This window comes from Cynocephalus volans, chromosome 8, assembly GCF_027409185.1.
Source record: "Cynocephalus volans isolate mCynVol1 chromosome 8, mCynVol1.pri, whole genome shotgun sequence".
Lineage (NCBI taxonomy): Eukaryota > Metazoa > Chordata > Mammalia > Dermoptera > Cynocephalidae > Cynocephalus > Cynocephalus volans.
This window is the reverse complement of record NC_084467.1, coordinates 61641878-61669475: the sequence shown is the minus strand read 5'-3', so window position 1 is coordinate 61669475 and position 27598 is coordinate 61641878. Positions and strand designations below refer to the sequence as shown.

The 27598-nt window shown below is 34.6% G+C and overlaps 1 protein-coding gene across 1 annotated transcript in view; it reads left to right on the top strand.

The window, feature by feature from the left end:
* The window catches only part of NEGR1 (neuronal growth regulator 1), an 847674-nt gene extending 820858 nt beyond the window's left edge, over positions 1-26816 (top strand). Inside the window, exon 7 of the mRNA XM_063106484.1 lies at positions 26692-26816. Within this exon, the coding sequence (XP_062962554.1) occupies positions 26692-26816 (125 nt within the window). The remainder of the gene's footprint in view (positions 1-26691) is intronic.
* The last annotated feature ends 782 nt before the right edge of the window (positions 26817-27598 follow it).

The window sequence follows — 27598 nt, the reverse complement described above, 5'->3', positions numbered from 1 at the left end:
TTATTCAAATATCAGAGGTCAGCTATACTCTTGCATGCTGAAAATTAATAGAATTTATATTTTAGAAACAGATCTGTAATCAAAATAAAATTATATTCATCAGATATCACTACTTTATTGCTCTATCACAGATTCTGGTTGTTGGCAATGAGTGCAGAATTATACCTGGACAAGTTAATTGGACCAATGCTCATGAGAATTTACAGAATTATTGGTAATTCAGTATTTCTCACTTCATAGTAAATTGTCAGCTGTGTTCATCAGCTAACAGAATGCATTGATTTACTTATAGAATAAGGTGCGATATATTTTGGGTAGAGATACTTATTGTTTTATATACTGAAAAATATTTAGTACTTACTAGGACATAATATGGGAGTAGTACTGTAGGTGAAACAATGATGGATGACACAGAACATCTGTTCTCAATGGATTTACAAATGAGGGCACAGAAATGGATAACCAGGTAATAGTAAAACAATGCAGGAAGTACTAAGTTCCTTTAGAAATGAACAGAAGTGCTAAGGAAAAAATTACTTGAGGCTGAAGAAAACCAAGAACAGATCAAAATAAGAACACACACACACACACACACACACATATATATATACATACACAAAAAAGGATATATATATATGCACATATAACAAGGGTAATATACACACATATATAACAAGGATATGTATGTACACACGTATATCTAGATGGAGAGAGACAGCATAAGAATATATGTATATAATATCTATATCCATATATATATCTAAGAATTCCTCAGCTAGGGTACTGTTTAGAACTTTAATGAAGCATGGTAAGGTAAGAATATGGCATCAGTCTCAGGTAGAAGTATTCAGTATATTTTAAACTTTATTAAAGGGAAGGAAATATGGTAAAATTCCATTCAAACCCTAGAAACCCAACCAGTAAATTGTAATCACACCTTAAACTTTTGATCCTACTTTCACTTTTCCTACCACTTCTCTTAGTTTTGGGATGTGTAAAAAAAAATAATCTTCTAATATACAGAGCACTATTCAGAATCTATTAAAGCCCTATATAGTGCTTAAAAGACATGATTATTTGTAGTAGTTTGGAGAAGAATAAAAACAGTCATAGGAAACAGAATCAGGAGTGAAGATTAAAGAAAATGGGATTTAGGGATTTGCTCACTTGTAAAAAAGATTGTAGGGAAACTTTGATTTTGTTGTAAATTTTAGACTAAGGATAGTGAACAGGTATTTACTAACCAAGACAGGCCAAAAAGAATATACTCCAGTCAGACACAAGTAAGCACCTGTCCACACGTGCCTGGCCAGCACAGCTTGCTCCTCCTGTGAGTGCACCAAGAGCAGGGCAAGTTTCCATGGCTCCATTGCTGGCCAGGGACACTTGCCAACCTTCTAGATCAGCATATTCAGACTCTGGCCATAATAGCACCAAATGGGTCCAGGTGCTCTCTCAAGAGTGGCTGGCCCCATTTCACTTGTAATAGTCTATCTGAAATTTCTGGGCTTCCTTGGCAACCAGAATTGTGAGCTCAGATAGAAAGCAATTCATCAGAGCACCCCAACCCAGGGTCATCATCCCTGTTTGGTTCTCTGAGCCAGTGCAAAATACTATTGTGCCTGGGTGCTCTTTCAACATGAAAACAAAAACAAAAACAAAAACCCAGAAACCAAAACCTTCTTTTATTGCCCTGAAAGTGGTTCTTTATCCCTTTTTTCAGTGGCATAGGAAGGCAATTATATTTGTTTAGAGAGCTTATTATTATGCAAAGTAATTTCTCAGCACCACAAAAAAGAAAAAAATGGAGGCGCTGAGATTCATCACATTTGAAGTATCATTTAATAGAAATACTTTACAATAGGGAAAGATTCTAAGACTTTGGATATAAGTACAGAGGTGTTTTTTCACAAGAGTAGTTTGAAATGCCTCTGCCTAAGATCCATATCAGAACACCCGTTAACCTGTCATTTGTACACCACCAACCTCAGCAACCTTTGAGCTCATAAAGAATATTTGAGCATCCTCACATCTGTCCAAAAGGTTTACATAGATTGATCTGTTACCATTGAAACTCTCAATGAGCATTGTAAATTGGTAAGTAGCTGGTTTGAACCATGCATTAGCAGCTATAGCTAATAGAAATAGATCTACAAACCATGTCCAGCGAGGCATGCAGCCCTTGTGAGAAAGACCCAGAAAAAAAGATATTACTAACAATGAGAATTCTTAAGAAGCCTCTGAAATGCAGTGTTGCTTCACCAAGTAGATGTTCAGTACAGCTCTCCTTCCTTTGACTTGAAGAGAATCATATTTCTCTTTCTCAATGTCTGACCTAGAGGCTTTCCTTACCTGAAATTTACCATGAGTGCTAAGTATACTTCAAACAAATATTCTAGATATATCTTAGACAAACACAGATTCAGGCATTTAAATTCCATGGACAATCAATTAATAATTAGCCTTTCTTCTTTCGAAAGATCTCAATCTAACCTCCTCACCACCTACATTTTCCCAAGTAGAGAATATAAATGAAGAAACGAAAATAATTATTCATGAATGCAAAGTAGGCAGAAAGTTTATAAACACTCTTATAAGTAATGTAGCACAGAAGCACCTTAATTTTTTGATTCACTGATATGTTTAGCTTATTTTAGCAGCATGAATTTATAATGTGACTATTACTTCCTATGGATAAGGCTTCATCTATTAGTTTTATAATCATTTTTGTGGTAACAGCTTTATTGAGATCTAACATTCATATCATAAATTCATCCATTGAAAGTGTACAATTCAGTGGCTTTTAGCAAATTCATAGAGTTGTGTAGCCATCGCCACAGTCAATTTTAAACATATCGCCTATAAAAGAAACATTTTACAACCTGTAGCTATGACTCCACAAACATTTCATGCTTCTTAGTCCTAAGCAACCACTAATCTTCCTTTCCGTATACATTTGCCTGTTATGGACATTTTATATAAATATAGTCATAAGGTTTTATAATGATTTTTACTGATTAACTTTACTTGTGTAAATATTTTTCATTCTCTTCAAAAAGTGTTCTTTTTTTTCTGAGCCACGTACCTACAATGTTAGGTGACTACAGTGTTTATAGGACTACTGTTATAGCTTATATTAAAGCTCTATGAATGGATATGTAGTTAAGAGTATATATAAATGCACTTTGACTGACCATCAATACTAATTTCTAGCTTCTTAGCTCATTACTCATTCAACAACCTTAATGTGACTTCAATTTTTAAAAAGAATATTTTAGTAAACTATATTTTCAATTGTTTGTTTGTTAATGAAGTCATTTGGAATATAGAGAACCACCACATTTATTACCAGTAACACATAAACCTTTAAGTTTATAGAGAAAGATAATCTCTCTGACTCATATGCCCACTGGGCTCTAGGGTCACATTTATTTATTGCCCAGGGACATTTCTGGGCAGTGTGGTGCATAGTGATTGGTGTTTACTTTGAATATTCCTTAAAAACAGCTGCTAATAGGTAACTGTATGAGATGACGGATATATTAAATTGCTTGACTGTAGTAACTATTTCACACTGTCTTAGTCCTTTCGTGCTACCATAATAAAATACCTGAGACTGGATAATTTATAAACAATAGAAATTTATTTCTTACAGTTCTGAAGGCTGGGAAATCCAAGATCATGGCACTGACATCTGGTGTCTAGTGAGGGCCTTCTTTCTACATCCTCACATGGCAGAAGGAAGAAGGACAAAATTAAACAGACTTGCCTCTCAAGCCCTTTTACAAGGCAGTAATCATGAAGGCTCTGCCTTCATGGCTTAATCACCTCCTAAAGGCCCCACCTCTTAATACCATTGCATTGGGGTTTAAGTTTCAACACAAATTTTGGAGAGAACACAAACATTCAAATCACAGCAACAACCATGTAAAAATATATCAAAAAATCGTGTTGTACACTTTAAATATATACAATAAAATGATTTCTTTAAAAAAAGAGCAACTTCTAATACATATGGACTACTGTCTCTTGCTTGAACTGTTACTATGGACTCCTAATTAGTCTACCCAGATTCCTGCATTGCTTCATCTTAATCTATTCTCTACCACATAAAGCCTGATGGATATATTTAAAACATACCACTCCTCTGCTCAGAACCATCACGTCTCGTGAAAAATAAAATACAAAGTTCTCTCTCTGGCCTATATGATCTTCTCCCTTATTCTACAACCTCGTCTCTTAAAATCACTCGTTCAATGGACTCTCCTACTCCACTCCAGTCATCGTGGTTTTATTGCTGCTTTTAAACACACCATGTATGCTCCTGCCTTACAGCCTAGTGTTAACCAGGCTCTGCCCACCACAGTTTCCCTCCAAATATTTTCATAGCTCATATCATTACTTTATTCAAATCTCTAGTCAAAAGTCTCTAAATTCCTGACCATGCATAAAAGAGCATCCTACCCCCCCCATTAACTTTCTATTCCCTTATTCTCTCTTCCTCTCGCTTATCACTATCTGATGTTATTTATTTGTTTATTTGTTTAATTATTTTACTCACTTTCTGATGTTATTTATTTGTTTATTTGTTTACTTATTTTCCTCACTCTCCTTCCCTGAATATAAGTTCCCTGAGACCAAGAAACTCTTTTGTTCACTGCTGTATCACTAGTGCCTAAGAAGTTCCTGGATAATAGCAGATATTTAATAATATCTGTTGAATAAATGGATGAACGGGTGGATGGAGACGGATGATTGAATAAATGGATGAACGAATGAAAGAAAAGAAATATTGACCCTTTTCCCTTCTGATAAAAAGAACAAACTCTGAAATAGAGATGTAGAATTTTTATAGACTTTGTTTTTTTCTGAGTTCAATTCAAAATGCTTAATTCTGTTTTAAGGAGTACAGGTTAGGCTTTAGCCCTAAAATTATTTTTAATATCCTATAACAAGAGTGGAATCCTAGATAAATTCAGTTAAGTAAAAAGAATGAGTGATTTGATTATTTTATTTTTACCTGAAGAAGATTTTGAAAAGGTTAAAAAGGAGGTTTTCTAATCAGACAAGCTAGCTAGAAACCTGGTTTCAGAGCTGACATTTTATAGACACTGCGTGAAATATTACAAACAACAAACAGGCTTCATCACTAAGGTTCTGAGTAGACGTCCTTCATCTCTATTTCTTTTCTTCCATTAGTGCGTGCTTTACTAAAAAAAATTGAAAGTTATCGCCATTTTTTACTTTATTCGAACTGTACATTTTATGTATTTTAACATTAAATAAACTGAATTCATGATTTATTTCTTTATCATATTTTCAGATACATTTTTATTGCTTTCAAATCAGTATTTATGGGACTTGAATACACCTAAACAATGCCAGGGAATATGTATTTATTGCCTGTTTACAAAAAATAATGGTTTTTTAAAATTCTTATATGGAGAGTAACAGCTATAAAAAAGCTATAAGACACATCACTTTTGAAAATTTAGTAAAATGTGTGTATTATACACTTTCTGTATTACCAAGCCAAAATGTGGGTGTTTTATAAGCAACTCTATGCTATAAGAAATTTGGAAATTCTGGAAATTTGTGTTTTCAGTGAAAATGCAGTATGGCTGCTTTAACGAAAAAACATTTAGTACCACTAAAAAAATCAAATCTATGAATTGTAATTTTACATAAAAACAAGAAAAAAAGGCACATTACATCTCTTGGTCACCTAGCTGAGCCCTAGGCAGAAGAGCAGAGCTGCAGAGGAAGGGTATGTTAGGGCAATACCCAGGAAAAGGAGCCAGGTCAGGCTGAGGTTTACAGAGGCAACAGAGAGGAAAGGAGTCGAGGTCCAAATGAGCCCAAAGAGCCCAAAGCAGAGAGGAAAAGTGTCTTCAGACCAGGAGTCAGGCCATAGTTTCCCAGAAGGTGTTAAACATAAACCTGCAGAGATGAGTTACCCAAATGGTTGAGAAGGATACTGTCTCTTTTTGCTACTGCAGTACCAGGCCATGAGCAGTGGTTCTGCAGTGGTAAGGAGAGGTGAGACTTGGCGTTTGTGTAGCATTTATTTGTGCATTTGCTTTATCTGCCCTACCAGGCAATCACCACTCTGAGAAGAGAGGCAGGGGCTAGCAAAGGGCCTTGAACTTAGTAAGCAGTCAACACATTTGCTGAAAAATAAACATCAATTATCCTCCCCCAACTCCTCCAGTGAATTGTTCAAAAATAAGTATGGTAGTCCACAAGGTATATTTTCACTTCAGAATACATCTCTTGAATATTTCTCTTATAGAGCACTTTGAACTGAAAGCAAGCACAACATGTCCAAATGAAGAGTATTTTGAGAAAATTTTAAGTATCACAAAGCACTGGTTTTTAAAATGGAAGGGCCTTCTCAATCATAACCATAGCACGTCATCCCGACCATGATGTTTTAATTGCCACCATTTGTCTGGCTGTAGAACAATGAGATATGGGTGGGTCTAGGACTGGCAGGAGAGTTCCCAGGGTGAGAAGGAAATGGGATGCAGTGTACAGTGAACCTAACAGATGGAGAAAGCCTCCAATGGATGACTCTCTGGACAGACTGCTGCAGAGACCACTGGCTCTGGGTGACTTGCTCAAGCTAGTAGGAAAACGAAATTCTATCAGCCAGTCTTTCATCGATTGGGATTTTATTGTGCAATCCATCGAGCATTTGCATTAAAAATGAAATGCAATTTAGACTTTGCTTAAAGTTTTAGACATTTTTTTGGTTTAATTTTACTTTTTGTAAAATAACAAAAACTGTTTATGGTACATAGAGATGTATATTCCGGATCTGTAAAATAATCTATTTAAATACTGAACAGTGGTTTGTTCCCTCTTCAGAAATAGCTTTTTCACTGAATTTAATTTCATTGAAAATAAACAGGGCTATGCTTGCCAGTATCAGCAGTTCTAATCAATGTGATTAAAAAGAAACACAAAAAACAACTTTTAAAATTATCCAGATGTTACCTCTTAATCAAAGAACCAAAAAATTATGTATTAATCACACCATGGTTTCTCCTTATTTCATACTGGTTTATTTATGAAAGAGAAGTCTTTCAAAAGACTACCTGTAGGTGATAAAGATTTTTAAAGTACTCTTTTCTTTCTCTTTACCAAAGAAAAATCCAAAAGGAGTTTTTTATTTTGTGTGTGTTTTTATTTTTCAATGGCAAATCTTATTCTAATGTTTTTTAAAGCTTTATATTTTTTACTTATCTCTGAGAGGCAGTACAGTAAACCAGTTAAAAACAAAGATCTTAAAACCACACAGACTGAGTTAAATCTGAGCTCCAATGCTTAGGTGTCTCAGTTTTCCCCATCTATAAAATGGGAAGAATAATATAGGCTGTGGTGAGGAGTAAATGAATTTATATATGCAAAGTTCTTAGAACAGTACTTAAAAATGGCAAATCTATGTAAAATCAGCTGTGCTTCTTATTATTTTGTTCTAAGTTACAGGGGTCCACAAACATGACATTATCCATTCTCCTTTAGCTATGAATTTCACTGATAGCACATTGGTATTATGTCCCCAGCATGTAAATTTATTAGAGTCTATACTCTGTGCCTTAACATTACAGCAGTTTTATAAAGATGATTTGTTTTCATTTTTGTGAAACATTGATTTGAAGACTGTTTTTGCACATACACTTTTAAAAATGGTACTTGACACAAACTGTCTTTACAGCCAGTGTGAAACCTTCAGCAAAGAGGCCAAACATGCACCACAGATTAACAGAAGAGGGTATTTGCAGTCTTTTAGAGCATTATTCTATAAACACATAAGCTGGAGCTGTTTCCCTGCCATAATTGTAATTCTCAGACTTCCTTTGCCCTTTGAGTAAGTGTCCTTGTGTGCCTCTGAAATGTTGGTATGCATGAGGAGTGTGTGTGTGTGTGTGTGTGTGTGTGTGTGTGTGTGTGTGTGTGTGTGTGTGTGTTCAGTCTCTCTGTGTGTCTTATGTACGGGTGCATAGTTCCCTTTAAGCACCTCTCTAATTATTGTTTGTCCTACTGTCTGTGTTGGTCATTCACTTGGGATGGCTCATATTATATCTAAGTTCAGCATTCTCTGTCTTTCTTTCATCTCTTCATGTCATTGTCTCAGTCTATCACTTAAAATTCTGGAATGTTAGAATTAGAAAGGAGTATTGTCCTATTTTACAGTTGGCACAACTCCATATATAGAGACAAATATATATTATATTGCTCACTGAATTTATGAATAGAACTCCTTTACTCAACAAATATTTAGCTATTTACTATATTCCAGAAACTAGAAATAGAGAGTTCATTTTTCTTATTCTCATTTTTAAAAGGTGCAGGAAATATTATACATTTCTATTAGCTAAAACACAGCCAGTTATTTAAATATCTTTTAACCTGTTGATTAATTGTATTTGCTCAACTCTTCATAGAAAAAGTAATGAATTTTCTTCCTTACTATAAATACAACATAAGAAATTAGTGGTGAAAGTATGTATAAGATTAGACATATATTTTCAAGTAGATTAGACTATGTTAATGCAGGTAAATGCAAATCTACAGTAACAATAAATTCAATTAACCTTAACATGAAAAGATTTTTTTTTTTTTTTCTGGAGCAAAGGAGGAATGAGGACAGTCCATCCTATTGGCGTGGTTATTGATTCAAGGTGCTATTGCAGTCTGGCTCACAGGTTTGTCTTCTCTCACACAGACAGAGCACATTGTAATCTGGGCCATGCAGGGGACTTCTGTGTCTGCAAAGAAGGCAGTCTCTAAGTTTGGGTTCAGATAAATACCCAGCTACTTACATGTGCCTCTGTGCCTATGTTGTCTCAAAAGTGGGCATACAGGTGCTGACATGTTTAGGTAAGCTAACAAAGTAAACACCAGTTACTCACACAGTGAACCTAAGTAGGCCTAAATGATGGGTGGTAAGAACCAGTGCAAACTAGATGAAGTGCAGACTAGATGAAGATGAAATTCAACATGGCTGTGTGGGCATCCTGCTCCTCCACTGGCAGTTCTTTGATGTGTAATTTTGAAAGCAGGTGCTATTCTTATTGCAATCACATTGTCACACTCCATTATGAGGAAGCAATTAAGCTTATAATAAGTTAAGAGGTGATGTTTTGTATTTTTTTTAATCTCACACAACCGTTGATTTGTTAGCTTTTGAAAACAGATAGGAATTTTTCAATTACAACCTGCAAAATACCTTTTCTCATTCTGAGTGTTTGAAAAGCAAATGTATCTTGGATCCAGTGCTTTTGTGTTTACAAATCTGGATATGATTTAGTAAGCTTTAAAGAGATAGCAAGCACATAGTAAGGAAATCAGATTTACATAATTTTCTGCTTGCTTACAGAACACAGCAGTTGAGATTATCTTTTACATTCAGGAAGACTGTTTTAATATGATAAGATGAAATACCACCTACAGTACACTTGATCTTGCTAGTTTGACTTCTTAAAATAAATTATGAGCTGATTTGTCATAGTGACTTTCAACATAAATTGCTATTATAATCTAAAGAAGCAATTCTAAAGGATACTGCTTTTTTTACCTCATCTACATAGAAAGATTTAGGTTATTTCTACACTTATTCTTCTTCTCCATGCAATCTATTTACTATAACTTTACATGGCAGGAACAACAAAAATCCGTGCTTTTTTCATTCCATCTATTCTTCTGTTTAACAAATAGCAGTTCCAGTGGAAAAACAGCATAAGTAAACGAAGTATGTCGACTTTACTTGTATATAAAAGAAGCATTTTTTTAGGGAGATGTGTGTGCCTTTTCCCCCAGCAGAAACACAATTAGATTGTAACCTTGGGGAAATAAGATGAACTCAGGGCTTTACTTTTTATCTTCTACACTATTTATGTATGTATGTAAGTATGTATTTTTGCAGCTTCAATAGCTGCTATAAATAATGAGTGTTATTGTCCAAACATCTTTTAGCTGTAGGAGTGTGATTTCTAGAAAAAGAGGAGGTAGTGCTAAACCAAAGGACCCAAAGCACCCTCTTATACAATCATGAGCCTCCGGGGAATGTTTGATGTTTTTTGTTCTGATTTTTGCTTTATGTATTGTGAGCATTGTGCTTGACTAAGCTTTCTGTCGCTGCTTCTAAATTCTATTTGTCCAAATTTGCCATGGTACCTATTTTCTATATTGCTTGTATTTATTATTTGACCACAAAAGAGGTAGCAAATGAACATAGTTATGTGCTTGCTGGGATTAGTTATTCATTGAGAAGTGTTCAGTTTTAGTCATTTTACGTTAAAAAAAAAAAAAAAAGTGTGTGTGTTGGGGAGTGCACACAGGTCTTCTGGTCAAGCTTTCTTTCTGTACCCAGTATGGAGATTACACATATGTATGTATTATCTCATTCAGGGCTCAGCATGGAATCAGCGTAATCTTGAATTTATAAATGGCAGATGATTATTTCCTTTTAATTCTAGAACAATAGTACTAACCCCCTGGAGTCTCTGATTGGAGCCTTTGTTTTTATTGCTTTCATAGGTGTGAAAAGATTTGTAGAAAATATGAGTAGCAGATATAGTGTAGGATTATAGAATGTAACAAAAACAAAAACTTGAATTAATGATAGACAAATAGGTTCAAAGGGAGATTTTATTTATTTATTTGAAGTTGTAAGAGAAATTCTAATACTTGCAATAACCCCAGGGTATTAATAACCGCATCCTACAGATAGAAATTTGAGGCTCACAGTTCCTGAGTACTTTGTTGAAAGTTTTCTTTATACTCAAAATTTTGTAAAAGCAGTTAACTTTGCAAAAAAAAAAAAAAAAAAAAAAGTGGGGTGTTCATATTGATATAATCAAAGAATTAAATGAACTGAAGAATTTTAAAAAGGAAGCCAACAGTCTGGGCAGTCCTTTATATGCACTGCCCAAATGTTTGATAATTATAATGCAATTGCTGTTCTATCCTCTAACTTTGGAAATATGTCTCCTCAGGAAATATAATAGTAAGTTATCTACATCAAGTTGAAGAGTCTAGTTTTTCCAGCATTCTGTTTAACCAGCTGGAAAAGGACCTCTGATCTCCATCTACCAGTGATGTGATGAAAAGTAATATCTTCAAATGAACAACATGCAATTACATATATCTCTAATTGGCACTTAAGAAACAGTGACACTCAGTTTTTTCTTCCAGGATTGTGTAGTTTTTCCTTACTTTAAAACAGCTTTTTGAGTCTTTTTTTTTTTTTTCATGACTTAGTCATTAGGAGATCAAACCATATTTATAGACTCAAGATTCCTTTTCCGTAACTTAAAAACAAACCCAAATGCAAATCAATAATGTAATATGTACTTTAAGAAAGGTATTCAAACAATAATTGGAATTAGGAGACTCACATAATTTAGTAAACATACCTAGGAATAGAAAAGGACCCAAAATGTTCAATTTGAAGAGATGTATTTGCAAGGCTCCGAAATGATTATGTTCGTTGTTTCTGATGAAACCACTAGACCACTCCTCCCAACACTGCTCAAATTTCAACAGCCTTTCCAACACTCACTTTCCTTCTTCTTCAACCACTCCCTTTCACTTACAAAATTGTTTTCATAATATCCCCACATCATATTTGATTTCATTGTCAGCAAACAATAAAACAGGCCTTTTATGGATTATTTTCCTGTAGCTGCTAAGCCTACATTTAGTCTGAAGTGGTTTTCATAGTCCTATAAATGACTTTGAGCTTGACCTCAGCCCCTGTCTTTAACATTCAACTGTGAGATTTCACAGGAATTGTCACCTTGTTCTTTAAGGAATAAAAATGACATTATGGCAATCTTAAATAAGAAAAACATTCACACAAAAACCATTATAACAAATTGAAGAGTATTGAACTAGTCAATTTGTGCATTTCATTGAACATTCTGAACCATACAAATTTGAATGATGCTTTCAATACACAAATAAGTCAGTTCTGTAACAATAAGACACTGCCATTGTATATCAGACATTATGCATACTGCAGCCAGCTGCATCAAAGAGATGGGGGAATTGGGATTTGTTTTCAATGTTAAATTGAAATCCAAAAAAATTATTATTGTTGCTCTGTAATAAACAGGAATGCTGTTTAATGAAAGCCTTCATTTGTACTACTGGTGAGTTTTTTTTGTTACCAATTCAGACATGGGGATAAAGCTGTCTATTACTCTTCGTAAGCAGGTCGCTTCCATAATGCTTAAACTTTGGAAAAGATCATCTTGTTCATATGTGAAGAATATCATAAGAATAGTTTAAATAGTATAGATAAGAATAGTTTACTACATGAGTAGATTCCGGGAAGATTGGTAGAACATATGCAGTGCTTATTGCATCCTTCTCACGTCCCTTTATCTTCAAGAAACTAAAAATGTGTAATGATGAGATATTAACATTTAACATCTTTCTCTCTTTTGATGAAGAGAGAAAATAATCATTTGTCTTTTCTAATTTTAAGATTAAAAAAAGTACACCCAAGTGCAATTATGTAACCCAAACCTTTTTATAATGACATGTTTCTAGGAATACACCAAAATGTGTGGTTGGTTTCCTGAAAGTCTTGTATGTAAACTTACAGGGAATTTTCAAAATTCTTTTTGACAGTTAGGATGATGCCAAATTTCCCTATTAATTGTGATTTTAATTAAATTTAGTGTGAAATGGAAAATGTATATTAGAACACATGTATTTACATGTGGCTTTCTGATTTCATTAGGAATTACTCTTAGATATTGGTGTACTAGGTGGTAGAGAAGTTCCTGCAATAAAACCAAATTGACACATTTATTGTTTTTAAACTATAGCTTTGCTAAGAATATGTTTCCCTTAATCCCTTTTCCATCTTTCAAGTTTTCATGTCTTGACCTCAAGAATGAATAATAAACCAAAGCTGCTCTTTCACTTGAAAAAAAAAACCCTGCATTTTATTCAGAGATGTTCTGAATGCTAATTTTCTGATTTCGTGTGTGCCTTTGAAAATAGATGGATCAAGACAGACATAGTCTAGATATATAGCAGAATTTTATAGATGCCTATTCTTTTGATTCCAGGCAGCATTCTTCTTACACAAATCAATTAGCCATTTATAACAGATTTCTAAAATAACAATTATTCAAATATCACTAATATTTGATCAGTAAACATTTATTATGAGTTTCATATGCAGGAGGCACTAAAAAAATCCAAGCTGAACTTATTATGAGAGATGCAAATAAGGCATATATATTGACTATAGATCTTGCAAATTATTTCTGACATTTGATATTTTAAGCAAAAATCCTATCACTTCCAGCGTGTATACAGAACAAACTGATTTTGTATTTTGTTGGTTGAAATGTCTAATTAAAGAGGTGTCTAACTGTTGGATAATTTATAAGACTATGAAATTATTTTTATCATATTGGATTAAGAAATATTTTGAGATTGTATTTGTTACAATTTTAATATGAATAAAAAATGAGAGTTATAAAAATCCAAGGCAAGATACTAAATAAATTAATGTGAGCAGTGCAATATGTTGGAAAGGGCACTAAATTCAAAGTCTAGACACTGGCATTAATTTTCTTGTAGGAGTGGCAGGAGAGTGAGGGAGAAATTGGTAAAGGGCCACCTACAATGTTTACATAGGTAATGATAAAATAAAAAAATTTTAAAAATAATTATTTATGTAGCTCTTCCCTCTCCAGGCCACAGTCTCTTCTGGCTTTAAAATGACATAAGCCTAGAATGTCTTTCTCTAACTAGATTTCTAACTTAGTTATGCTTTGAAAAAGGAGAATAGATTCTCTCAAAGTTTCTTTTAACCCTGGAATTCTAATAATATATGATTTGGTAAAAATCATTCCTTTTCTTCTAGGGTAAAATGTTTTGCTTCTACTTAACTATAAATTCCTTAAAACCAAGGATTAGGTCTTGTTCATCACTGTGTATTCAGTGCTGAGCACCATGTCTAACACACAGGTGCCCAATAAGCATTTGTTGAATAAATAATGTGATTACTGGCATAAAAATCATTTACTGCTAAGTTATGACCTTCTAATCTATTTAGGCCTACAAGACCAATTTTCCAGTTTTAGGTTTAAATGTATATATATTTAGATTGAGGATAATTAAAAATACTGAAAAAGTAGAGGCATCTCTCAGTAAAATAAATGCTTTATCTTTAGACAGGCTTTTCCTAGTGTTTTGTGACCAAAGTAATTGTGGATATGAACTTAATGCTGATGGACTGAGACATTCATTAATGCAGGAATGCTATTTCTGTTACAGTGAGAAGCTCTTTCAAACAGTAAATGGCCAAATTTGCAATATTCTTAAATATAATCAGAGGTAAGATGTTTTGATGTAGTAGGTTTAAAAATGCCCACCCTCTTTTTTAATTTCTTGACTAGTGTTCAAAGAGATTGTAAGCAGCATATTATCTCTATTTTATTTTTGGAAAAAAGTTATTAAACATCCTTAAAAATCCATGTGAATCCAGATTGCAGAGTGTGTTTAGTTCTGGAGTCACTGTGCAAATTTATTAGTATTTTGTCCCTTTTATCCTTTGCTGGACCTTGCTTTGGACTAGAATTCCCTAACATGTGATTTTTGTGTGCATGTCCCCAAGTTCCTTCCAGAGCAGTTGTATTTCCCATTTTCCCATTTTCTGAGTTGGATCACTTTAGACAGAAATAGAGCCTTAAGGAAAGAGCATTTCAAGATCATAGGAAAGAGGAGTATTTTATAGTCAAAATCATAATAAAAATATAAGAACCATGAGTGCCTTTAAATATTTAAGAAATACAGTAGGAGACAGAACTTTCATTAGGCAATGTTGCTGGAATAGCAGAAACTAAAATGATGATAGTATAAAACAGTGGGTGATAGTCCTGGGATAAAATCTATGAGGAAAAACAATACCAAATTTAATTAAGATTTTAAGACCCCTTTTTCATTATTAAGAATATGTGCCTACTAACAATGTAACTAATGCAGACCTTATAAAAGTGATGCAACTGAGAGAATTATCATGAGCCAAGAAGAGTGGTGGCAAAGAGATTAGATAATTGTTTACTTTCAATTGATTTATTTATCCAAAATTAATTTATTGTATGCCTACTATGTGCAAAGTACCATGCACTGTGAGGGGATATGAAGTTGCACTAGACACAATATTTACAATCTATTGTTTCTTCTTCATATAAGAGTGTTATCTTTGTCTGTGTCCCCCCAAAATGAGCAGCTGGCTTGTAGGTGATCATTTGGGGAAGGAATTTCAAGGAACACTGGTGGGCGACTACAATAAGTAAAGTAGGAAAGGAGAGAAAGCTAGTCCATAAATGCATTAGTGAGCTGGCCCTTGCTGTGGGTAACTGGGCTCCGTCCTACTGGGAACCCTCCGAACAGCTGCGCAGAATGTACTTCAGAATTGTTTGACCTGTACACAGCTGGTTGTCATAGCAACAGCTAAAGTAAAAAGGTAATGAGAGGATGTAAGGCAAGACACAAAATGTATGTGAAACAAGTATATTTTGAGTATTTATCTCATATGGAGATTTTAAAAAGCAGGTATTTATTAAGCCCTTATTGTGTGCAGTTGCTGTGCTAGCCACTGGGGAAGAGGAAAGGAGGAGAAAAGAAAGATGAAAAAATCATGATCCCTGCCCTTTAAGAATTCATGGCCCAGGTGAGAAGGCAAGTCTGTAAGCAAGGCCTGGAAAGATGAGTTTGATTGCAATAGTCTCAAGGAAGGGAGCAAGTCAGCAGGGGTCAGGTAAGTTATCATAGAGGTTCTTAAGGAGAGGTAAAAGACGAAGTTAGACCGTGAGCAAATACACAAATGCAGCAAAGGCCTGGGCATGTACTGAGAATGGAGAGCTTTTCTGCCTGTGCAGAATGTGACAGAGAGTAGTCGACAATAAGCCTCGACAAGCAGCTTGAGGAAAGTTTACAGAAGGTCTTGAATTCCATACAAAGTCATTTGGATTGTATTAAGGTTTTTTAAATAGCCAAAATATAATGGCAGTGATTAGAGAATCACTGAGGATAACTGAAAATCAATCCAGAGCATAACAAGTGGAATAATGTAGGTAAATCAGAACTACAAGGCCAGATAATCACTGGCCTTCAGTGCATTTGAAAAGCTAAAAAAAGACTTTGAAGGTAAGTGGAATGTTCCAAAAAATGGAAAAGATAACCAAACCGTATGAAATTCTTGATCCATTATGCTAAAAAAACAGTGTTGCAGAATAACAGAAAATAAGCTGGTTTAGGGTAACCTTTCTAACACAAAAGATGTAAAGAATAAAATTTAATAAACAAAACAATGTGATCATTAAAGGTTTAAGTTTAGATACCATATATAAAAGCTTAAATAATTTCACACCCACATAGCCATGTATATAGAATTTTAAAAATTCTCTCTTGCAAAAATGTTTGCTGGTTTGCAATTTTTCCCATTTTTTACCACACTAGCAGTGTCATAGCAAAGATACAGCTGATAGCAGTGACTATTAGTGACCTTAAGAACACAGCTGGGTTTCTATTTTTACTTCTGTAAAATCCTCTTTTCTTCAGCTAGATGATCCTTAAAGGCCCAAACTAAAATCTATGTAGAAAAGGCAATTTGTATTGCATATTGTGACTACACTTGTATATTTCACAAAACAAAGCCAGCTTTTAAAACACACATACACAACCACACACAAACATTCCAAAATATTTAAGGACACTTATATAGAAATTCTTTTGCAAACCAACCTGAGATGAATAACAGAACCATACCAAGTTTAAAGATCCATTTAGGGTCATACAAAATTACCTGTATGGATAACACACTTCAAAACAGAGCTAATACAATTTCATGTAAATTACTTCTGTTTTTGAAGAAATAAAGTAAACAAAAAAAATCCAACACATTTTGACAATATTGATGAACAATTCAAGTTTTGAGACTTTATTTCAATGACTAGGAAGGATAGAAAAATGCAACAGAATTTGCTTCTATTAGGATGATTGCTTCCTTATACTCCTTACCTCAAATTAGAGATAATAGTCTTGGAACATTTCATCTGGCTATTTGCAGATAAAAGTATTTATCTACAAACAGGCAGATATATGAATACGGGTAACAACAGAGACAAACATATGTTTAAGTTTCCTAATATAATTGATGCTGAGTAGATAGGATGGTATACTGTGAACTTTGGCAAGATTGCTTTTAAGCAAGCAGAATGGGATTCAGGGATGGTGGGCTGCCGGAGAAATAGCTTAGCAGTTTCTAGGAACAAGCTGGCAAGGAAATTCCCCTAGCCAGAAAGAGAAAGAAATGGTATGAAGTCTTTACCCATTGTCCTCATTGTTTACAACACAAAATAGATTTTCTGTGAAGATAATTATTATATATTTTTATGCTTGTGAAGGCTCAGTCTGTCAAAGAAGTGACTATAGTAGGGTTCATAAATGCAGCCTTACTCCACTAGACTGAGAGTTACTTGGAAAGTGGACCATGGTATGCTTATCTTTCTGTATTCCCAGGAAATCATTTGTGGCACAATAGAGGTGTGTTGAGTAAAAAATCAAATTAATACATTGTTAGCCCCACCATATGACAACTGTGCTTCTCAGGCATTCCTCAACCCCAAAGTCTAGGGGAAGAAGATCTCAGAGGGTTTAATGTATAGGAACATGAAATTTTCATACAGTCAAAGCCATCTCTCTGGAAATCACAGTGCCTCACGTGTGAGTTGATATATGAGATGACCTGACTTGTCCTGGCTGTATCTGTAACCTGCTATAATTCGTCTTAGGACCTGGACCGTTTGATTACACAAGAAATAACAGAAAGGAATAAAGAGATTCTGTCACTTGTGCTGGAACCTGCATGATTGTTCTAGACACCATTTAGAAAAGTTATATATCCAATTGCAAAGTATATCCCATCAGCTGCTCTTTTCCTCCCCAAATCTCCACCAGCATTTAGGTAGAATTAAGTAATACAATAAAGTGGGATGTACTCTGGACCTCTGGATATCCGGTACACCTTCTGAGAGTATAAAGGGGTGGATTTTGGTTAAGAGAACATTAAACTATCTTTTGAGCAAACTCTTCCCATAGTATGTAATGAAACAGGGTCATCTCGTCAATTGGATCTAATCAATGATGCATCATTCCTCAGTAAACTAATGTGTTCTCTATTTTGAGTGCACATTAATCACTCTTTTGCATGAAACCTAATTTGGTTGTAAGTCATTCACTTTCCATTAAGATATAAGCTTCCTCAGGAAAGTGTAAGTTGAGGCCAGGATTAACGTAGCTTAAGTAACTCTACCTAAAATTGCAACAGGAATCTTAAAAATATGACTCAAAGTTAGTTTAGTTATAGCTTGAGTAATTTAACAAAATTGCCTAGGCAAATAATCAGTATTGTACTAAAACTAAATATTTCACAGTTACATTTGCTTTTGCCTAAAAATAAAAACTGGAGCAATACAAGGGAAAACTGCCAAGACTGAAAATAATATGCAGCTGCTGTAAGTAATTGGGAGTCATAATCATAATTAGACAAGATGTAAGATATGTGTTATAACCCAGAATGGATCTTCCTGTTGACAACTGGGAGAACTCCCAAAGCCCAGACTCTGCACCTAGCCTGGGCACTTCTGCTCCATGCCTGAGAGAGCGCTTCCAAAACCAGACTTGGCATTAAGTCAGCAGTGAAACCACTCTCTAAATGCTATGCACCATGCTGTTCTCTTTGGCAAAACAGAAGGAAAGAGGTGAAAAGGAAGAAGTCATACTCCCTGAATTTGAGGAGTCTGCAAACCAGAAAAGACTGGCCAGTTATCTGGTGGTAAATGGCATTTAAAAAAAAAAAAAAACCTTCCAAAGAAGCTAAGAAAATGCAGAGAAATAATATTTTTGTAAGATAAAATGAGGGACATTTTTGTAAGATCAGAGAAACAATGATTTAACCAAGTGTTGATTAAGAATGAATTAAGTATGCTTGTGGTGTGGAAAGCATCTGAAGCTAAACAGAAAGCTCTGTGGGGACAAGAGCCATTGCTGTTTTGCTCATTGACTCAGAGAGTTCCTGGCACAAAGAATTTGAATTTGTTAAATGAGTGAGTGAATGAGGAGTGTTTAGATAACACTTTAGAGAGTACTTGTGCTTTGTTAGATGCTGTTCTGGGTGGTTTACATGTATCAACACATTTAATTTTCACAATAACTTTTGAGATAATACCAATGATCATTTGCAGATGAAGACACTGAACTAGGCAAAGTTAAGAAACTTTCCTAGATTCATCCAGTTAGAAAGGGATAGAGTTGGAATTTGAACCAATGTCATCTGGCTCTACAGTCTATATGCAATTTCAAAAAGTTCATGGAAAATGCATATTATGAAAAAACCATGCATGGATTGCAAAATTCTTTTGCACCAAAATAAACTTGTACTAACTTGTTATAACTTGTCTGGACAGCATCTAGTTTTAGGCACTAAGAAGGACAAGACATCAGTTTGAAAAGAGCCCCTATCAGAGCAACATGAATTCTGCTAAAATTGAAGCAAGAACAAACAGCAAATGAAGCTCGAGTGGAAGAATGGTGAAATCATTGATGCTTTACGAAAAGTTTATGGAGACAGTGCCTCAAAGAAATCAGCAGTTTACAAACAGATAGCTCACTTTAAGAAGGTACGAGATGATGTTGAAGGTAAAGCCTGCAGTGGCAAACTACCCACCTCAATTTTTGAGGAAAAAATTAATCTTGTTCATGCCCTAATCAAAAAGGACTGACGATCAACAGCAGAAACAATTTCCTACACCAAGACATCTCATTTAGTTCAGCTTACACACTTCTGACTGAAAAATTAAAGTTGAGCAAACTTTCTGCTTGATGGATGCCGAAACCGTTGCACCCAGATCAGCTGCAGACAAGAGAAGAGCTTGCAATGAAAATTTTAAACAAGTGGGATTAAGATCCTGGAGCATTTCTTCAAAGAATTGCAACAGGAGATGAAACGTGGCTTTGCCAGTACAATCCTGAAGACAAAGCACAATCAAAACAATGGCTACCAAGAGGTGGAAGTGGTCCACTCAAAGCAAAAGCAGAAAAGTCAAGAGCCAAGTTCATGGCAACAGTGTTTTGGGATGCTCAAGGAATTTTCCTTGTTGACTTTCTGGAGGGTCAAAGAACAATAACATCTGCTTATTATGGAAGTGTTTTGAGAAAGTCAGCCAAAGTTTTAGCAGAAAAATGTGCAAGAAAGCTTCACCAGAGTGTTCTTCTCCACCATGAGAGTGCTCCTGCTCATTCCTCTCAACAAATAAGGGCAATTTTGTGAGAGTTTTGATGGGAAGTCATTAGTTATAAATCATGTTATAGTCCTGATTTGGCTTCTTTTTGTTTCCTAATCTTAAAAAGTCTTTAAATCTTTACCCATTTTCCTTTAGTAAGTAATATAAAAAAGACTGCATTGAGATGGTTAAATTCCCAGGACCCTCAGTTCTTTATAGATGAGCTAAAAGGCTGTGATCATTGCTTACAAAAGTTTCTTGAATTTGATGGAGCTTATGTTGGGAAATAAAGTTCATATTTTTAATTTTTATCTTTTAATTCCATTTTTCCACAAACTTTTTGAAGTCTCCATGTATTAAAAGCAATGTTATATTTAAAAAAACAGAATTCTTTAGCTTTACTAAGAAACTAGAGAGAACGTTGTTTGTTTTAAATTCTGATCTGAAAACCACACCAAAGCAGTCTTTCTGATAGACCCCATTTTTTTCTTTCTATCTCTTCTTTTTTTCTTAATTAAAATGACAAATATTTCCATTCCTCTGGGTATATTCCCAACAGTGGGATGGCTGGGTCGTATGGTAGATCTATTTGCAATTGTTTAAGGAACCTCCATACCATGGAAATCATCAAGTCGAAGGTATACCTGTTCCCCAATATTCATCGCAGCACTCTTTACAATAGCCAAGAGTTGGAACCAGCCCAAATGCCCATCATCAGATGAGTGGATACGGAAAATGTGGTACATCTACACAATGGAATACTACTCAGCTATAAAAACGAATGAAATACTGCCATTTGCAACAACATGGATGGACCTTGAGAGAATTATATTAAGTGAAACAAGTCAGGCACAGAAAGAGAAATACCACATGTTCTCACTTATTGGAGGGAGCTAAAAATTAATATATAAATTCACACACACACATACACACACACACACAAACCGGGGGGGGGAAGAAGATATAACAACCACAATTATTTGAAGTTGATACAACAAGCAAACAGAAAGGACATTGTCGGGGGGGAGGGGGGAGGGAGAAGGGAGGGAGGTTTTGGTGATGGGAAGCAATAATCAGCTACAATGTATATCGACAAAATAAAATTAAAAAAAAAAAAATGGAAAAAAAAAAAAATGACAAATATGAAACCATCTAATACATTGCTCAAGGCCTGGGTATTCTCTTTCTCTATTTTAAATATTCTTCCTTTCTTTTCCCTTTCCTTTCTCCTCTCCTTCTCAATTTAAATTTTCCTCTCCTTTCTTCATTCTTCTTCTCAAAAACAATTAAATAAGTGGTGGGAAAGAAACATAACTATTTCCCCATCACACATTTGCCTTTAAGGCAAGAAATCATAGGAACAAGTATCAAAATAGAATGTTTTATCAAAGTCATCTTGAATTAAAAAATACATATTTAAGAATGTTTTCCCACATTTAATTCAACAAACACCCATTGAACATATCTATAGAAGATACAGATGCACATGTTGTAGGGAGGGATGCTCCGTAACTTCAAGATGCTCAGAATACAGTGGACAAAGTGTGTGTGTGTGTGTGTGTGTGTGTGTGTGTGTGTGTGTGTGTGTGTATGTGTGTGTGTGTGTGTGTGTGTGTGTAATAAAAAGTTAAAAAGATACCATTTCTGAACTCAGGTATAAGTGGAAGACTAATAATTTTTGTTAGAGAGACTAGGGAGGCCCTCCTAGAGGAAGTAGTAGTTTAATGTTTAAGGATGAGTAGGACTTTAATAAGTGGAGAAGGGTAATAGGAAGAAGGCCATCTAGGCTTAAGGCTGTAGTGTGTGCAAAAGACATGGGGTAATAATGTGTTCAGAAAATGACCCATGCAACTGTACTTAGGAAAATGTATGAGTCCGGATAAGTTGGCTAGAACAAAATAACAGAGGTACCTAAATATTGGACCTTAACATTTGGCTTCACTCCATAGGCAATGGGGAATCCTAGAAGGTTTTGAGCTGACATGGGCTTCTCCTCCTGCCTCCCCTAACACAATCTATTGTCCAAAAGGTAGCCAAGTAGTCATTTTTAAATGAACAAACTCTTCTATGGCTTCTCATATCACTCAGAATGAAACCAAAGCCCTTATCATAGCCAAACTACATCTCTGATTACATGACCTATGCCTCCTGATTTTACTTAATAATGAATAGCAATATGATATTCACAGGCAACTAAAAAAACGGCAGAGAACCTACAATAAATCTGACCATCCCAAAGGCACAAGTGGATTCTGCTCAAGGAATTCAGGACTATAGCTGGGAGACTATGAGTTCATCTACACTCGCTGTCTTTTGCAGCAAGAGGATGATGTTATAAAGTTCAGTTATATTCTGCTACTGTATAATCTGTCTAATGATCTGTCTTCTTGCTCAAAAAGCTGAAGAGAGGTAGTCTGATCTGTACAGGTCAAAATAAGGTAATAAAGAGCCTGAAGGTAAGAAGAGAAGAAAGATTTAGCAAAATATGAGTGGGGAAAGACAAAACTCTCTGAAAAAAGAAGTCAAGATATTGTGGTCTCCTTATGGGTTTGTGGTGACGGTAGGGGAAATGGAAGTGAATCATACAATCATTCAACAAACATTTACTGAGCACCTACTCAGTGAAGTATCAGACTGCATTTGGTACCAAAGATAAAAGATGCATATAATAATTTTTGGCTTCAAGATGTTCTTTGTCTGGTCAGGTTAAGATGTGTAAATGTGATGTTACTAGTTACTGAGTAATGGGGTGGGGGTGGAGAGGAGAGTCTTTAATTTGGCATAAAGAATTTTTCAAAAGGTTTTTTTTTCTTTTTAGGAAGGTGATGCTTCACCTGAGTCTTGAAGCTAATTTCTAATACAGTAATAGCTAAATTACTTTATTTAATTTATTAACATCAAATTGAGATTTAACATGCCAAGCAAATCTAATTGACCCAAACATTACCGAGACCCTTAAATTTAGTATCATTAGCTCTGTTCTCCAAATAATTCAGTTCGACAGTCACATACACAGAAAAAATCACACATAATAAATATCAATCAATGGGAATAAAGTTATATAATGATGACATATCCTAACAATGGACTGCTGTACAGCCATTTAAAAATATGAGATATATATGTACTAAAATGTCTATATCGTTGCATTTTGTAAAACAATAATTGCATTTGTATCTGTTGCCTGGACTAGTTACCTGCCATGACTCCTTAGGGAATCCTCCCATATTTGTGCATTGTCCTGTAGTTGCATATATCCTAATGTTTTATATTTGCCTGTTTATTTGTATCCTCATCTAGAATGAACTCCTCCTGAAAGAGGGAATTGGGTATTTTCATCTTTGCCTGTGTGATGCTTAATTCAAACCTCAGCACATGAAAGATATTCAGTATATAGATAAGGAGTATGAGTAATGTGAGGTTTCTTTCTAACCTCGCATTCCCTTGACTAACTTTACCCTTTGTTTTTTGGCCTACTGATTGTTCATAATTATTCTGCAGTCCATTGCTTATAACAATTGCAGGACAACAATGCAGCAGCCAGCTTCTAGTTTATTTTAGGACTAATACATCAATTTGTAACATTAGTGAACAACTGTATGCTGTTTTAATTGTAAAGTAAGAGTTAATTTTTAAATATACTATTTATAATATCTTTGTCATGTTTAAGACAATAGGAGGCTGAGTGAAAGAAGATACAGACACATTGGGAAAAAAAGATGGTATTGAAGGTAAATGATAAAAAGGAGGACATGTGGGAGTATATGGAATTAAGTAACAAAAGGACCATACCTGTCTTGTTGACCATTTCATTTCCAGCACTTAGTACAGTGCTTGGTAACTAGTTCAATAAAAACTTGCTAAATTCCATTAATACGTACAATCATGTATCAATTAAAAAAACTTTAAAAACTTGCTGAATGAATGAAAGAAAGTATATGAGGGACTTTCAAAAAGTTTATGGAAGGATTTGCATCTTTTAATTCAATTTTTCTGCTAAGTACCTTCATATTAGTGTATTGTCTAGACTATAAGCATGTCACTTGCCTCAGAAGAGATCTGTTTTATAAGACAGAAATATTCAGAACTATTTATCTTAATTGAATAATTTATTTAGAATTTTTTTGAGAATCTATTATGTACTAGATTTTGCCAGACTTTGTGTCTGGAATCAAATGATAAATAAGACATGACTTAGGAAAGTTTACAACCTGGTGGGAGAAACAAATACATAAACAAATGCTTGTAAATGCATTGTGACAGTTGTATAAAAGAGAGATATATATATTATGGTCTAATAACGCAAGCTCAGCTTATTGGAGAAGGAGAGGGGATTCAGAAACAATTGCCAAAAAATGCAATCTTTTCTTTTTAAAGCATGGAAAAGAAGTTTTGAGGGTCCTTGGTACTCTTCCCATTTACTGTACTAGTTCATTTGTCACAATAATAAAAATAATGTCTGCTTTCTATTTTTAGCTTTTAAATTCTATTTCTTATTTATGAAACCATTTTATATGTTTTTCTTATTATTGATCCTTTACTATTACACTAGTTTTATTATACTCAAGATTCTTGAAAAAAAGAACTCAAACAGCTGTTATTGAGAAGGTCATACACCAATTCAATATTTCTTTATATTTAAAAAAAATTCTAGGTCTTGGACAAGAGAAAATCAGGAGTTTCATGGTTTTAAATTAGATTTCTTATATTCAAGTACATCAGAAATTGAAAAGCTATCTGTTCAACTATAGAACTATGTTCTTATCATCTTTTAGTTTTAAAAAACTCATTTGTGATGCATAAGATGCACTGAATAGTTGATTTTGCTGTCTGTTTATTAAAAAGTAGAAGCCGCAGCACCGGAATCTCACTCGCCTGGAATCAATGATTGCACTGTCAAGGAAACTTCCCACTGGCAGGGGCCAACGCCTCTTTCCTCCCCTTTATTTCTTAGAGGAATAATCAACAAAGTTTATTCTTCTTGTTACATGGCAATATAGTCATTTGTGAAAGTTTTACTAAAAATACCTGCTGGTAATTCAAACTCAGTGTTACTAAAACTGCTCCTGGACTGGAGTTATGGATTTAGAGATGAAACAGTATATTTCTTTATCACGTTATTCAATATCTACTAAGAAACAGTACTTGAAATCCAGGTTTCATTAAGAAAAGGTAGTTAAAATATGCTGGTGATTTTTTTGTTATTATTATTATTACTATGATAAATGAGAATCAGTTTTGAGCAAGTTCAAGCATGCCTGTGACATTCAGTTTCTGGAACACAATATAATTCACATACAAGGAAGCAATTCACACACAAGGAGGCAACTATCCTTTTGTGAAATGTAGTGGAATCCATTCAGTAGACTTCAGCAATATCCCAAACTTGATGCATCTTTAGGTGTTTAGTGAAAATTCAGCAAGACCATTAGCCAAGTACCACATGAGCTTCTCCTTGTATAAAACTGTGATCTTTCTAATGTTTAAATGTAGACATAACATTCAACTGCTCCAAATTCTTCAAATACTCCTTCAGTATGAAAATCTAAATGCTTTTACATTACAATTAAGATCATTCTACCTGCCTAGAGCTCCAGTTTCATTTTCCTTGACTTTGGGCCTCAAACTTCAAGGTCCAGCAAGACTAATCTGCTTTTAGTTCCTAGAATATATGCCCTGCTCTCTCCTTTCCTCATGCCTTGGAATATGTTGTTTTCTCTACACAAATAAATGATGCCCTTCAGTAAAACTCTCTGTTAAATCGTTTCTCTCTTGCCCAGGAAAGTTTAAATGCACAATTTTTCTGTGTTACTGCAGTTTGCATACACAACTCTAATATTCCTAAGATTGTATTGTAATTGTTTAACTATCTTTCTCCACCAAAAAAAAAAAAAAAAAAAAAAAAAGACCTTGGCAAGGAGGACCTCTTCTCCGTTTTTCCAGCATTTAATACAGTATTGGGGTCATAAGAAGATCTACAAATACACGCATGAATGAATATTGCCCACTAATACAAATATTTACAATACTTACAAGAAGAATAATAATGTTAGCAGCCATTACTGAGTACTTAATACATGTCTAGCCCAGTGCAATATGCTGTATGTACATGCTTCGTCTCCAATTCTCGCCACAGCCCAGCCAGACGGATTATATTACTTCTATTATTTCCATTTTGCCCTTGTGAAAACTGAAGCTCAGATAGATTAAATAGGCCACACCTTGTCATTGAGCAGAATCAGACATGTACCTCAGTTTGTCAGACTCCAATGCCAGTGCTTTCCTTTACACATCAGCTGTCTTTTGATTATTGTCAAGACTTGAAAGACACAAATTAGATGTTGATTAAATCTTTTCCATTTTTTTCCAGCTCCAAGTACAGCCCAGTATGGAATTACCGGGAGCGCTGAAGTTCTTTTCTCCTGCTGGTACCTTGTGTTGACACTGTCCTCTTTCACCAGCATATTCTACCTGAAGAACGCCATTCTACAATAAATTTAAAGACCCATAAAAGGCTTTTAGGGATTCTCTGAAAGTGCTGATGGCTGGATCCAATCTGGTACAGTTTGTTAAAAGCAGCGTGGGATATAATCAGCAGTGCTTACGCGGGGATGATCGCCTTCTGTAGAATTGCTCATTATGTAAATACTTTAATTCTACTCTTTTTTTGATTAGCTACATTACCTTGTGAAGCAGTACACATTGTCCTTTTTTTTAAGACGTGAACGCTCTGAAATTACTTTTAGAGGATATTAATTGTGATTTCATGTTTGTAATCTACAACTTTTCAAAAGCATTCAGTCATGGTCTGCTAGGTTGCAGGCTGTAGTTTACAAAAACGAATATTGCAGTGAATATGTGATTCTTTAAGGCTGCAATACAAGCATTCAGTTCCCTGTTTCAATAAGAGTCAATTCACATTTACAAAGATGCATTTTTTTTTCTTTTTTGATAAAAAAAAGCAAACAATATTGCCTTCAGATCGTTTCCTCAAAATATAACACATATCTAGATTTTTCTGCTCGCATGATATTCAGGTTTCAGGAATGAGCCTTGTAATATAACTGGCTGTGTGGCTTTGCTTCTCTTTCCTGTAAGTTCAGCATGGGTGTGCCTTCATAAAATAATATTTTTTTCTTTTTGTCTCCAACTAATATAAAATGTTTTACTAAATCCTACAATTTAAAAGCAAAAATAAACCACACTGTAAAGTTAAACTACACCCTGTCTCTAAAGAACATAGAAGCTATTGGGCTGTAAAAATGTCTTCCTTCGAT